The sequence below is a fragment of the Entamoeba dispar genome, genomic scaffold (genome assembly GCF_000209125.1).
Source record: "Entamoeba dispar SAW760 scf_1105229463509 genomic scaffold, whole genome shotgun sequence".
Classification (NCBI taxonomy): Eukaryota; Evosea; order Mastigamoebida; family Endamoebidae; genus Entamoeba; species Entamoeba dispar.
Window position 1 is genome coordinate 1 of NW_001855728.1, and position 13,739 is coordinate 13,739.

At 18.8% G+C, this 13,739-nt stretch overlaps 1 protein-coding gene across 1 annotated transcript, besides 44 other annotated features; it reads left to right on the top strand.

The window, feature by feature from the left end:
* Positions 1 to 74: 74 nt before the first annotated feature.
* Positions 75 to 165: a microsatellite.
* A 33-nt stretch (positions 166 to 198) lies between these two features.
* Positions 199 to 349: a sequence feature (AT_rich).
* A 37-nt stretch (positions 350 to 386) lies between these two features.
* Positions 387 to 560: a microsatellite.
* Positions 456 to 648: a microsatellite.
* Positions 649 to 830: 182 nt separating this feature from the next.
* Positions 831 to 880: a sequence feature (AT_rich).
* A 32-nt stretch (positions 881 to 912) lies between these two features.
* Positions 913 to 1,063: a microsatellite.
* A 271-nt stretch (positions 1,064 to 1,334) lies between these two features.
* Positions 1,335 to 1,362: a sequence feature (AT_rich).
* Positions 1,363 to 1,669: 307 nt separating this feature from the next.
* Positions 1,670 to 1,770: a microsatellite.
* Positions 1,672 to 1,846: a microsatellite.
* Positions 1,847 to 1,921: 75 nt separating this feature from the next.
* Positions 1,922 to 1,995: a microsatellite.
* A 9-nt stretch (positions 1,996 to 2,004) lies between these two features.
* Positions 2,005 to 2,136: a microsatellite.
* Positions 2,053 to 2,134: a microsatellite.
* An 18-nt stretch (positions 2,137 to 2,154) lies between the features above and the next one.
* Positions 2,155 to 2,279: a microsatellite.
* Positions 2,280 to 2,291: 12 nt separating this feature from the next.
* Positions 2,292 to 2,329: a sequence feature (AT_rich).
* Positions 2,330 to 2,432: a microsatellite.
* Positions 2,427 to 2,479: a microsatellite.
* A 94-nt stretch (positions 2,480 to 2,573) lies between these two features.
* Positions 2,574 to 2,698: a sequence feature (AT_rich).
* A 47-nt stretch (positions 2,699 to 2,745) lies between these two features.
* Positions 2,746 to 2,880: a microsatellite.
* Positions 2,881 to 2,913: 33 nt separating this feature from the next.
* Positions 2,914 to 2,934: a sequence feature (AT_rich).
* A 92-nt stretch (positions 2,935 to 3,026) lies between these two features.
* Positions 3,027 to 3,180: a sequence feature (AT_rich).
* A 168-nt stretch (positions 3,181 to 3,348) lies between these two features.
* Positions 3,349 to 5,874, top strand: EDI_343470 (uncharacterized protein; the record flags this gene model as incomplete). The annotated part of the gene is made up of 1 exon (XM_001741050.1): positions 3,349 to 5,874. The coding sequence occupies one exon, from the start codon at positions 3,349 to 3,351 to the stop codon at positions 5,872 to 5,874; it is 2,526 nt and encodes an 841-aa protein (XP_001741102.1).
* Positions 3,581 to 3,609: a sequence feature (AT_rich).
* Positions 4,718 to 4,752: a sequence feature (AT_rich).
* A 121-nt stretch (positions 5,875 to 5,995) lies between the features above and the next one.
* Positions 5,996 to 10,601: a repeat region.
* Positions 10,602 to 10,612: 11 nt separating this feature from the next.
* Positions 10,613 to 10,654: a sequence feature (AT_rich).
* Positions 10,655 to 10,659: 5 nt separating this feature from the next.
* Positions 10,660 to 10,742: a sequence feature (AT_rich).
* A 60-nt stretch (positions 10,743 to 10,802) lies between these two features.
* Positions 10,803 to 10,885: a microsatellite.
* Positions 10,885 to 10,987: a microsatellite.
* Positions 10,988 to 10,996: 9 nt separating this feature from the next.
* Positions 10,997 to 11,026: a sequence feature (AT_rich).
* Positions 11,027 to 11,038: 12 nt separating this feature from the next.
* Positions 11,039 to 11,214: a microsatellite.
* A 10-nt stretch (positions 11,215 to 11,224) lies between these two features.
* Positions 11,225 to 11,307: a microsatellite.
* A 27-nt stretch (positions 11,308 to 11,334) lies between these two features.
* Positions 11,335 to 11,471: a microsatellite.
* Positions 11,472 to 11,517: a sequence feature (AT_rich).
* Positions 11,518 to 11,691: a microsatellite.
* Positions 11,692 to 11,730: 39 nt separating this feature from the next.
* Positions 11,731 to 11,881: a microsatellite.
* A 1-nt stretch (position 11,882) lies between these two features.
* Positions 11,883 to 12,004: a microsatellite.
* A 72-nt stretch (positions 12,005 to 12,076) lies between these two features.
* Positions 12,077 to 12,263: a microsatellite.
* Positions 12,264 to 12,304: 41 nt separating this feature from the next.
* Positions 12,305 to 12,481: a microsatellite.
* Position 12,482: 1 nt separating this feature from the next.
* Positions 12,483 to 12,556: a microsatellite.
* Positions 12,483 to 12,634: a microsatellite.
* Positions 12,635 to 12,643: 9 nt separating this feature from the next.
* Positions 12,644 to 12,774: a microsatellite.
* Positions 12,775 to 12,872: 98 nt separating this feature from the next.
* Positions 12,873 to 13,055: a microsatellite.
* A 43-nt stretch (positions 13,056 to 13,098) lies between these two features.
* Positions 13,099 to 13,268: a microsatellite.
* A 300-nt stretch (positions 13,269 to 13,568) lies between these two features.
* Positions 13,569 to 13,593: a sequence feature (AT_rich).
* A 113-nt stretch (positions 13,594 to 13,706) lies between these two features.
* Positions 13,707 to 13,735: a sequence feature (AT_rich).
* Between the last annotated feature and the right edge of the window lie 4 nt (positions 13,736 to 13,739).

The window sequence follows — 13,739 nt, forward strand, 5'->3', positions numbered from 1 at the left end:
TATGTTATTTCATATAATTATTTATTTCAATATCATCATATTGATAAATACATTCTCATTTCATATAAATTCATTATTATAATATTAAAATTAAATTAAATAATAATATAAAATGAATATTTTATATATTTATTATATTTATTATTTATATTTATTATTTTATATAAATATTCATCATTCATACATTAAATATCAATCATTAATATTCAAATATTATAATAAATAAAATAAAACAATTATAATAAATAATCAACAAGATATTACTTCAAATTCATTTTATTTGAATTTTCTAATGTTATAATATTTAAATATTCAATTTGTTTAACATATTGATTATCATTTATATTTTGTATTCTATATCATTGATTCAATTTTTGAACATTATATTTTGATTTAACATTTATTCTGATATTTGATTTATATATTCATTATTCTTATTCTTTTTATCATCTTCATTTATTTTCATTTCATTTTGTATTATGATTTGTTTTATTAAATATTCAATAACATCTCTTTTATTATTTTATTTTAATTTATTATTTATTCTTTTATTTTCATTTGATGATGTTTTAGATTTATCACAAAGATTTATCATTTGTTGTGTATTTATTTTATTTCATATATTTTATTATTTATTATTATTGTTTTTGAATTATGTTGTATCATCATTGAATATTCTTTATTGTATCTATTTAATAATAAAATGTATTAACATTCATTGAATATGATAATATGAATTGATTCAAGAATGATTGAATTACATTTAATGATAATTTTAATACTTTCTCAATTTGTACTACAAAATATTTTGAATATATCAAATGAGATTGTTTTAAATTTATAATCATTAAATAATTGAATTCATATTTATTAAATTAATCAAATGTATTGAATATGATTTCATCTCAATGATATTCTATTTTTATTCATTTTAATACATCTCAATTAATTTTTATTTTTGTTTTATTAACAATAAATATTATTGATACTCTATTTTCTCTTCTTTATAATGATTTCTTATTTATTGTTCTGTTTTATTTTACTTCTATCATTTGATTTATTTGAATATGTATTTCCTTTCTTCTTATTATCTCATCAAAATATTCTTGTTTCATTTTCTTCTTGAATGTTGTACAATTTGTTAATTATCTTTATTAACTCATTATATTATTCTTGTTGTTTCTAATTAATCTGGATATTCACATGTTTTTTGTTATAGTTGATTACATGAAATTCTGATTGATTTATTAAACATTCATTATTTTCATATTTCTAATGTTTCTTAAGATAATTCTGTATGTTCTAATATGAACAATCAACATCATATAATCTTGAAATATAACTAAAATTAATATATAATTTCTTCATTTGTATTTTTGTTTCTTTGTTTTTGTTGAATTGGAAAATACAATCAAATTAGATAACATGAGGATGTGAATGTGAGTTTTTAATAGATTATTTCTCATTCACTCATTCACCAATATAATTTCTTTCAATATCAAAACTTTCTTATTATTTATTTTGTTTCTTCTAAAATAATAACTTCATTATTTCAATTTATATGGTTTTTCACATTGAATTTAAAATATCTATGTTGTTTTAACATTACATGTTGTTATTGACTTTTGTCAATATTTTATTTCATCACCAAATTGTTAGAGAGGGTATGAAAAAAGGAAATAAGAGAAAAAGGAAGAGAAATGAAGAGAAAGAATGATATAAAAGAAAAAAGTAAAATTAAGAAGTAGAAGATGATGAAAAGAATAAAAGTAGAATGTTGAGATTATAAAATGAAAGAAGATAAAAATGAATATTTCAAAATGAGATAATAAATAATAAAAAAGAAAGATTAGATAAACCATTTTTATTATAGAAATTAGAAATATACAATAAAAAGTGTTTAATTTATTGATGTAAATTATTTATCATTATTTTATTTATGCAATTTATTTTATTCTTTTTTATTTTTATAATTTTTATTTATGTTAATCTATTATCAATGTTTATTATATAATCAAATATAAATATTATATGATTAATATATAACATGTGATAAATAATAAATAATAAATTCATATGATATAGATAGAAGATATAAAAATTAAATGAATAATAATAAATAATAAATAAATAATAAGAGAAAAGAAATGATATAATAATAAATAAAATATATAAATGAAAAGATAAATAAAATCAATATAAATAAAATAATAATAATAATAATAAATATAAAAAGAAAGAAGATATAAAATATAAAAATATAATCAAAATGAAAATAAGATAATGAAATGTATTAATATATAATAAATTATATATAAATAGAAATATAATAATATATAAAATAAAATATAAATAATAATAAGAATATAAAACTAATAAAATATGATAAATATAAAATATATAGATAATATGATGATATATATAATATAATAATAGAAATAAATATAATAATAAAATATATAAATATATAAAAATAAAATACATAAATAACATAATAACATAATAATAAAAATGTGTACTTACATTGAATCAAATATCATTTCTGAATCATTTATAATTCAGAACAAATGATCATAAAATGATATAAAATATAAACAAATATAAATAAACATAGAATGATTATTTAATTTACTTTTTTATTTTTTATTTTTAAGAACAAAATAATAAAAACTATTATTTTATTGATTCAAAATATTTTGCCTGAGAGAGTGAATATAATAAGTATATTTGAACAACGACATTTTTTAAAATTCAAAAACAACAGAATGATAATGAAAAATAAAGAACAAATTGAAATTGAAAATATAGAGTTTAAAATGAAAAAGAATAAAGATAGAAATATAAATGAAGTTGAAAGAATTGAAACACAAAAGATAATAATTTTATATATAACAATTGTTACCCCCTTCAGTGTTATTATAATTTTATAATAAAGAGAATTGAAATGATAAAAAAAGGAAAGGGTATTAACAATAAAATTAAAAGAATAAACAAGAAAGAAATTGTAATAAAATATGAAATAAGTCAATTAATTTTATCTATTTTTAACTTAAAGAAAATTCAATTCAAGAAAAAAGATAAAAATAAATAAAGAATAATTAAATTATTTTGAAATTTTACATTGTTGAAAATTTTTTTGTAATGTTATTTCATGAACTTATAATTAATAATAAAAATATACCGAAACATAAAATTAAAAAGAATAATGTATTAAAATAGATGTTGTTTACAATAAAAAAAATAACGTTTAAAAGAATTAACCAGTTAGAAAAGAAGTAACACTTTTAAAAAAACCCTATTTTCTGAATTATCTGTATTTAAGCTTAAAACAAACTTATTATTCATTAAATGTCAAAAGTAGTAGTAAAATTCTATTTGAATAAACAATGTATTTCAACTAAACCAATGAATTCACAAGACAATTTGAAAACAGCAAGAGAGAAATTGGGTGAAAAGATATCTGATTCTCAACAATTTCTATCAGAAGAAGGAGATTTAATTGATATAAATGAAGAAGATTCATTTACTATAGGAGATATAATTAATGAATCAAGAAGAATAAATATCAAAGAAACAGGAGATAAAAAAAGAATAAAATTAAAATTAAATGATGAAGTAATTAGCACTATTGAAATAAATAAGAAAAGAAAGTTAAGTGATATCAGAAAATCAAATCAAAATATTCCAGAGTCTGCACATTTCTACACGCCTGAGAATGATGTAATTGAAAAGGATGATGAAGAAACCTTTTCAGTGGAAGATATAATAAATAATGATGAAATTATTCTTAAAAATGAGAACGAAAATACATCAGAAATGGATATTATAAGTGTTAGAATATATTTGAATGGAGAATCGTTCATGAAAAAACAATTAAACAAGAACAGTTCTCTTTCAGATATTAGAAAAAAACTTGAAATAGTAACAAGTATGACAAAAGGTTTTCAATTTGAAGATCAAAAAGGATTTAAAATAGAAAGAGATAAAGAACAGTCATTAAAATTATCATCTATTTTGGTTGAAAACAGGGTCAATATAACAACAAAAGTAGTATCCCAAACTTCTCGACGTAACACTATAGCATTTAGTACTTCACCAAAACAACGTTACAGCACTTCTTTAAATACTCCCACAGTACCTATTGGTTCACCAAATAATACTGTAATACCTCGTGGCTCTCGAAGTAATACTACAACACGTAATACTTCTGTAAATAATACTACACCTGTCTCTGAAAAAAATATTCCCATTAAAGGAAGTATAAGATTGAAAAATCATGAAACAGGAAAATTGAAAATATATTTGTATCCAAATGAACCATTTAATCCAAAGGATGAGAGTGATGCAATTGCTATTTTAGTTGTTGGTCAAACTGGAAGTGGTAAAACAACATTATTAAATAGTTTTATAAATGCATTATATGGAATCGAGATAACAGATGATTTTAGATATATAATTATAAATGAAGATAATTTAGAACAAAATAGAGACCAATCTAAAAGTCAAACAAGTGAAGTATCAATTTATAATATTAAAAGAACAAAAAAAGCCCCACCAATAAAAATAATAGATACACCTGGATTTGGAGATACAAGAGGAATTGAATATGATAAAGAAATTACTAAACAAATCAAAAAAGCATTTGAAACAAAAGTATTAGATTTAAATGCTATTTGTTTTGTTGCACAATCAAGTAATGTAAGATTAACAGCAAGTCAAAAATATATATTTGATAATATTATTAATTTATTTGGAAATGATGTAAAAAATAATTTTATTGCTATGCTTACATTCTGTGATGGTAAATCACCACAAGTTATTGGAGCATTACAATCAGACGAGTGTGTTTTCAGTACAATTATTCCAGAAATAGATGAGCCATGGTATTTAAAATTTAATAATTCAGCTATTTATGATGATGATATTAAAGATGGATTTACACAAATGTTTTGGCAGTTAGGTATGAAGAGTTTTGATGAATTTATTGAAAAATTAATAAAACTACCAAGAAAATCATTAAAACAATCCAGAGAAGTTTTGATGAGAAGAGAACAAATTAAAACTGAAATTGAAGGAATAAGAATATCATTAAATAATAGTTTATTAAAAATGAATGAAATAGAACAGATATATAAAAAAATCAGTTTTTATAGTGACAAGATTAATGAAAATAAAAATTATACTTTTCCTGTTGATGTGACGATACAAAAAACTGTTGAATTAAAAGGAGAATACGCAACTAATTGTAAGAAATGTCATCAAACCTGTCATTATCCATGTCATTACCTATCTCTTGTTTCAAAATTTACAATGAAATATTGTCATTGTATTGAAAATGGATATTGTAATGTATGTGGTTGTCATCACTCAGAACATGCAAACTTCAAATATAAATATGAGTATGTAACAGAAACAAGACAACAAACAGCACAAGATATATATCAAAGATATAATGAAGGTAAAGAAGGTATGGCTAGTGCAGAAAATATGTTAAAAAAGTTAGAAGAAGAATATCTTGAAATCCAAATGGATTGCCGTGATAAACAAAAAAGAATTGTAGAATGTGTTAATAGATTATCTGAAATTGCATTAAATGGTAAAGTTAATAGTTCTAATGAATATTTAGACTTATTAATTGAAAGTGAAAGTGAAGAAAAGAAAAATGGATATCAAAAACGAATAGCAGGATATAAACAACTTAAACAAGCAAATGAAATGATAGAAGATGTTATGAAAAAGGAAGAATTAAAAAAGAGCAAGGAGGAGATTAAAGCAGAATTTGAACAAAGAAAGAACGAATTAAAACAGGGAGAAAAATCAACATTAGAAATAGTCTTGCAGAAATTGAGAAACATGCTTCCCTGGCACAAATAATTAAATTAAATGAAAGTTTTAATTAATCGGTTTAAAAAGGGAAACAAAATAAGCAAAGAAATAATGCATCTAAATAAAAAATCCCACAAAAAAAAGAAAAGGGGTAAAATAATCTGAATAAAAAAATAACAAATAATAGATAAATCCACAATTTGATATTATGATTATTGAGAAGTGATTGTTTTAGTTTCTTCAATATACTCTATTTCTACAATAGAGTTCACTTCTAACATATGAGAATTAGAAGGTTCTTCTTCTAATGTGTTGCCAGTGTTTCCTGTGTAGAACATTAAGTATTTCATGTTTTTTATAATGACTGTTCGTAGTATTTTGGGGAAGTCAATTTGTAATTTTAGTGTCTTTAATCTTCTTACTGTTTCTTTGTGTATTAATTTATTGTTAATATTACAGGTATTATTTCTACATAAATTAATTCTCTACTTTGTATTAATTTCTCTTGTAATTCTTTGTAATTATTTAATTTGTAAATATAATTTAATTCTATATTTCTATCTTGACATATATCAACATCATTAATATATCATTTTTATCTTTGATGATTTGATAATATATATCTGGTCTTCTAGCATTAAACGAATAATCACTAACCAATAAATCATTATTGTAAGTTATAATCATTTCATTATTATTAATACAATTAGGAGGGGCATTAAAATCTATTTCATCAAATTCATTAAAATGGGTAATTAATATATGTTTATATATTTGATTACATACATATTCATGTTTTAATATTTGATTCTTCTTCATTACATCCTAACAATATATGGCTAATAGATGGAATTGTGTTATAACAATGTTTACAATATTTTAAAACATCACAATTGAGTATTTTAGATTTAATATTTCCTGTCATAGTTACTCCTTCTTGCATCTTTACTACTTGGAGGAATGCATTTCTTTTTATATTTAATGACATCCATGTTGTTACTGATAATTTCATGTTATTAAATATACAATTTACATTTCTTATATATTCACTTCATTTCTTTCAATTCATTTAAATATCATTCATTTAATTTATTTGTTACAAATTCAAATACTTTGCTTACATCATGTTTTATTTCGTTTAATTGTATTATATTAATTCATTGAAATTAATTTTCTTACAAAATGCTCTCTTCATTCTTTTAATTATTCATTTTGGTTTCTCTTTTACTGCCTCTATCATTTCTTCTATTTCTGTATTTGATATTATATTTTAAATATATTCTTATTAATTCCTTAGCACATTCGTCTCGTGTTGAATTAATCACATTCCTAATTCATTTATTGTAACATATAATCTACTTTTAGGGATATTTCTACTGTATAGTTGGAGTTGTATCAATGACTTTCTTATTTGTTTATCTATATTCTCAAACTCACCAAGTTTCCATTGGACAATACAGAATCCATATCTTAATTTTGAGATTATATCATTATTAATCTTTCTAATTGTATTGATGCTGCTATATTTCATAATATTTAATGATGATAGAATAGAAGATACATCATTTAATAATCATGTACAATATTTATTAATATTTATTTTATCTCTTATTTCAATACCAAGATATTTATAAGGGTTATTATTAGTTACTCTTTGTAATTCAGCTAATTCTCAATTTATTTGATCATTAATATTAGTCATTATCCCACTCTTTTCTACATTTATTTTTAATCATATTCTATTAATTATTTCATTTATTAATTTGTTGGCTTTTTCAATTTCATTGGTGTTGTTTGTTATTATCTTTAAATCATCAATATATAATATGTGGTTTAACTGGACTTGTTTTTCTTCTCCATTCATTTTAATAGATAACTTATTAATTTGTTTATCTAATTGTTTAGATAATATAACAATAGATAATACAAACAATAATGGAGATAAACTATCACTTTGTATTATTCCTCTTTCTACATTAATTATACCTACATTTTGTTGAATATAATATAATTATAGTTGTGTATTATTTAATATATATAATATACTTTTAATTACAACTAATGTGATATTAAAATAAATTAAACAATGTTTAACAAATTGATGATTAATATTATCATATGCTTTAGAGATATCATAATATGTTTCTACCCACTTCCATTTATCATTAATTAATAATTGTTGGATTATATTATTGTATAATAATCCTTCTTTTGATAATATGTATATTTTTTACATCCAATTTGATTTTGTGATAATTGTTTTTCAATTTGATTTAGCATCAGTTGGCTTTCTATCTTCATTTTTAATAAAGATGTATATACTTTTAACAGACAGTTTAAACAAGTTATTTGTCTGTAATTTTGTGGGTCTAATTTATCTCATTTCTTGTATATTAATATTGTCCTTCCTTGGATAAATTGAAGAGGGATGTTAGTAGGATTATACAACCATTCATTAAATAATTTTAATAAGAAATTGTTTGGTTGTTCTAATTATTTAATCAAGAAGCCTTGTATTTTATCAATTCAATGTGCTTTCCAATTTATCAATGAATTTTATTGCATGGTTTAATTCATCTAGAGTGATTACACACCTTCTATTATTAATTCTATTTTCAATTAATATATCATATAAATTATTATTTATGAAATCTATATTGGTGTTATTTTCATAGATTCATTTCAAGAAATTAATTGTAGTAATATTATCTGGATATTCATCTTCTTTAGGCTTATTTAGAAGTTGTCTCTTTCCATATTTTAACATTTTATAATTCCATCTAATTCTTTTCAATTTATTCTTACTTCTATTTCTATTCTTTTCATTCTTTGGAGATATTTGTAATAATTTATTTGATCATTTGTTTTTACTTTAATATGATATATATCATATTTTTTAATATGTAATATTCTTTTTAATTTCATATATTGGTTATTATGGAGCAAGTCTCTTAATCTATATATTTTTGATTGTAGTATTCTTTCTATATTTCTCATTCAACTTCTTTCTTGATTGTTATTAATAATGATGTTAATAGTTGATGTTATAGTTTTAATATAATGGTAGTAATCATCTAATGTATTGATTACTATTTCATTTGTATTAATGATATTAATTATTTGATGTATTTGTTTTTATTGTAATAATAATTAATAAATTGTACATCTTCTTGTTATTTCATATCTTCTTCTTTATTTATTCTTATTACCTCATCTTCTTGTATTTCTTCTTTCTTATTTATTCCGGCTATTAATTCTTTTAATTCAATATCTTTCAGTTCGTGTATTATTAATTCTTCTTCATTTCTTTTATTGATTTCAATTTTAATTTCATTCTTTATTTTAAATGTTTTCTTTATTATTTCTTTATTCATTAATATCTTCTATTTTAATATCAATTTCATGTATTAATCTTTTTATTTCTTCTTCTTTAAGTTGACCTCTTAATTTTATTTCTAATAATTTTAGTGTAAAACATTTATAGAGTGTTAGAATTTATTCTTCTCTATTTGTTTGTTTCAATTATTTTTTTTTGATTGTCATTATCAGATGTGGTGATCTTCTTATGCTGATTTCACATCTCTTCGATTGAATTCTCTATTAACTTTCTTTTTTTTGAAGATCATCTTCACTTGATGATATTTCATCAGTTACTACAACATTAGGGTTGAGGTCATTCACAATTTGTGTTTCAGATGAGTCAGATATAGTGTGGTTTATCTATTCTTTCTTCTTTTCTTCTTGTGTAATTTTATTTTGTAATTTAAATAATTTATCTTTCAAGAAGTATACTTGTTGTGATAAATTATTTACTTCAGACATTTTCATTTCTGATTCAGCATGGAATTCAAATAATTTTCTATCAATTTCTTGTTTTTTTAGTGTTTATCTCATTCTCATGATTCTTCTTTAATGACATAATGTCATTTGATAATTTATTAATGGTCTGGTCCTTCTTTTGTATTTTTTCATTTCTTCTTTCTCTTTAATAGCCTCCTCTATTCTTTTCTTTAATTCTTCTATTCTTTTATCTTTTACATTGTTCTTTTCTTCCTCTTCTTTTAATTTCATCTTTTATTTTTCATTAAACATCTTCTTCTCTTCAGTAAATTCATTTTTATCATCATTTTCATTATTGTATATTTCTTATTTAAGTATTTATCATTTATTTCTTTTTGATTTAGTTGTTTGTCATCTTCTTCATGTGTCATACTGATAATTTCTCTATTCTAATCATTTTTGTTTTTTTCTCTTAAAAGTAAATACCATCTTCTCATTATTGTTGATTATATTCTTTAATCTTAGTGTTCTTAAATTATTCTACTTCAAGTAGTGTAAGTATTTTAATTTCTTCTTCAAATAGTCTTTTCCAATATTCTTGTTTTTGTATTTCTATCATTTCTTTTATTTTTTATTTGTTGTTGTTTTTTATTATGGCATTGTTTATGTCTATGTTGTGTTTTATTATGTGATTTATTTGTATTATAATGTTGATTGCTTCTATTTGAATTATTGATAAAATACTTATGATGATGAAAATGAATGAAGTGATGAGTGAAATGATTCATACAATTATTATTATAATTATTATGATAATTGTTATGGTGATAGTTATTATTATGGTAATGATTAATGTATTTCTGTCCATACAGATAATACGTGTTTTCACTCATTCTTCTATCATTTATATTTCTTGATTGGTATGGATTTCTCCTTCTTTTGTTATTGATTTTTTTTATAATTTTTGTGGTGTTTCTTGTATTGCTTCGGCATCTTTTTTTAGGGGTAAAATAAATTGAATCAATAAAATAATAGTTTTTATTATTTTGCTCCTAAAAAAAATAAAAAAATAAAAAAGTAAATTAAATACTCATTCTATAATCATTTATATTTCTTTATATTTTATATCATTTTATGGTAAATTGTTATGAATTATAAATGATTCAGAAATGATATTTGATTCAATATAAGTATACATTTTTATTATTATGTTATTAATGTTATTTATGTATTTTATTTTTATATATTTATGTATTTTATTATTATATTTATTTTTATTATTGTATTATATATATATATCATCATATTATCTATATATTTTATATTTATCATATTTTATTAGTTTTATATTCTTATTATTTATATTTTATTTTATATATTAATACACTTCTATTTATATATATTTTCTTATATATTAATACATTTCTTTATCTTATTTTTATTTTGATTATATTTTTATATTTTATATCTATTTTCTTTTTATATTTATTATTATTTTATTTATATTATATTGATTTTATTTATCTTTTCATTTATATATTTTATTTATTATTATATCATTTCTCTTATTATTTCTTTATCATTTATTATTATTTATTTAATTTTTATATCTTCTATCTATATTATATGAATTTATTATTTATTATTTATTATATATTACATATTATATACTAATCATATAACATTTATATTTGATTATATATTATCTTTTTCTTCTTTTCTCTTCTTTTTTATATTATTTCATTTTTTATTTGAATATATTTGTTTTTGTATTTTTGTTATTTATTTTATTTCTTATTTTTTGTGTTTATTTTATTCTTTTTTATCATATTTATTATTTATATTATGTTATATTTGATTTTATTAATTATATCAATTAGAATTTTATTAATATAAATATTATGTTTATTATTTTATTATTTATTTATTTTTATTATTTATTTTATCTTTTCTTATTATTCTTTTATTATTTTATGTTTATTATATTTTATTTTTATATTTCTTTTTCTATCTATTTTTCTATTATTTTTATTTATTATATATATTTCTTTTATTCTTATTCTGTTATTCTTTATATTTTTATTTATTTTATTTATTCGATTGTTTAATAAAAAATATATTCAATTTTATTATTTGTTTATTATTATTATTTATTTTTATTTATATATTAATTTGATTATTATATTTGTATTATATCATTTTTATATTTATTATTATTTATATTTTGTATTATTATTTATTTATTATTATCATTTTTATTTTTATTTATCATTTTGTATTATATTATTCATTATTTCATGAATTTAATATTTATTATGAATTCATTTATTAATTATTTCATTTTATAATGATATATTATTTAAATTATTTTGTTATATCACATTGATTATTCAATATTTAATGATAAAATTTAATGATATAAGATTAAGATAATAGATATAAATAAAATGATGATATTGAAACAATCATTTAAAATCAAAAATAAATAATAAGAAATAAGAATATAATATAAATAATAAAGAATAAAGAAAAGAAAGATAATAAAAGAAATAAATAATAAATATAAATCAAATGATAATAATAAAATCAAATAATAAATAAATGATAAATAAATAAGAATAATCAAAAATATAATAATAATAAAAATTAAAATTAAATCAAATCAAAATAATCAAAACAAGAAATGAAAATATGAATCAAATGAAAATAAATAAAATAGAAAAATAAGAAATAAATAAATAATAAGAATAAAGAAGAATAATAAGAAAGAAAAGAAATATAAATAATATTAATAATAAATTAAAATAAAATAAGAAATGAAAATATAATAATAATAATAAATAATAAAAATATGAAAGAATAAAGATAATAATAATATAAAATGATAATATTAAAGAAATTATTAAAATATAAAATAAAGATAAAAGAAAACAATGAAATATAAAATAAATTCATTTTAATATAATTCATTTAAATAATTAAACAATAAAATTATTTTATAATAATGAAATATTTCATAAATATAATAAGAAAGAACAAATAAAAGAATATATAAAAATAAATAAAAGAATAATAAATAATAAATTAAAATAATCAATATATTAAAAAGAAAAAAAGATAATAAATAATATATATAAATAAAAATTATAAAAATAAAAAAGAATAAAATAAATTGCATAAATAAAATAATGATAAATAATTTGCATCAATAAATTAAACGCTTTTTTATTTCATATTTCTAATTTCTATAATAAAAAATACATCCATTATTTCATCATTATTTTCATCATTTATTTTCTCATTTTGAATTATTCATTTTTATCTTCTTTCATTTTATAATCTCAACATTCTACTTTTATTCTTTTCATCTTCTTCTACTTCCTAATTTCACTTTTTTCTTTTATATCATTCTTTCTCTTCATTTTTCTCTTATTTGCTTTTTTTTCGTTGCCCAACAAAGAAGTTATATTGAAAAACATAATTTAATATGTGAATATAATTAGAAATGATTAAAAATTAAAAACAAGATGTTTGTAAATGATATAATAAATAAAATGAAAGAATAAATAAAATGGCAAATACGAAAGAAAAAAGATTATGTATAAAGAATATAAAGAAGAATAGATAATGAATATGTTGAATAATGAAAATATAAATAAAGAAGAAGAAAAGTTACACAAAAGAATATATGTTTATCTTAGAAAATCAAAGAACAAATATATACTTATCAAAAATATAACAATTATATGAAATGAAAATAGAAGTATAGAATTATGAATAAAATGAACATGTATTGTATATTTCAAGAAAAAAAATCAAGAGAAAAGAACAAATGATAAAAGTATTAACAATATCATTATAATAAGAATAAAGTGATTAATTAATAAAGAGTCAAGAATATTATTAGAATGGTTTTGAATAAAGATGTAATGTTAAAATTGTAACAAATAGTTAACAAAAACATAAAATATTTAATAAAATAATATAGTAATCATTATAGTCAATATATAAGTAAAGATTAAGTGTAAGAAATAATTTCAGATGAGAGTGAAAGATAGGATATAATCACACCTGAACAACAGTAGAGGGGTATTGTTTTGAAATATATTAATTTATTTCTTATTTATTTCTAT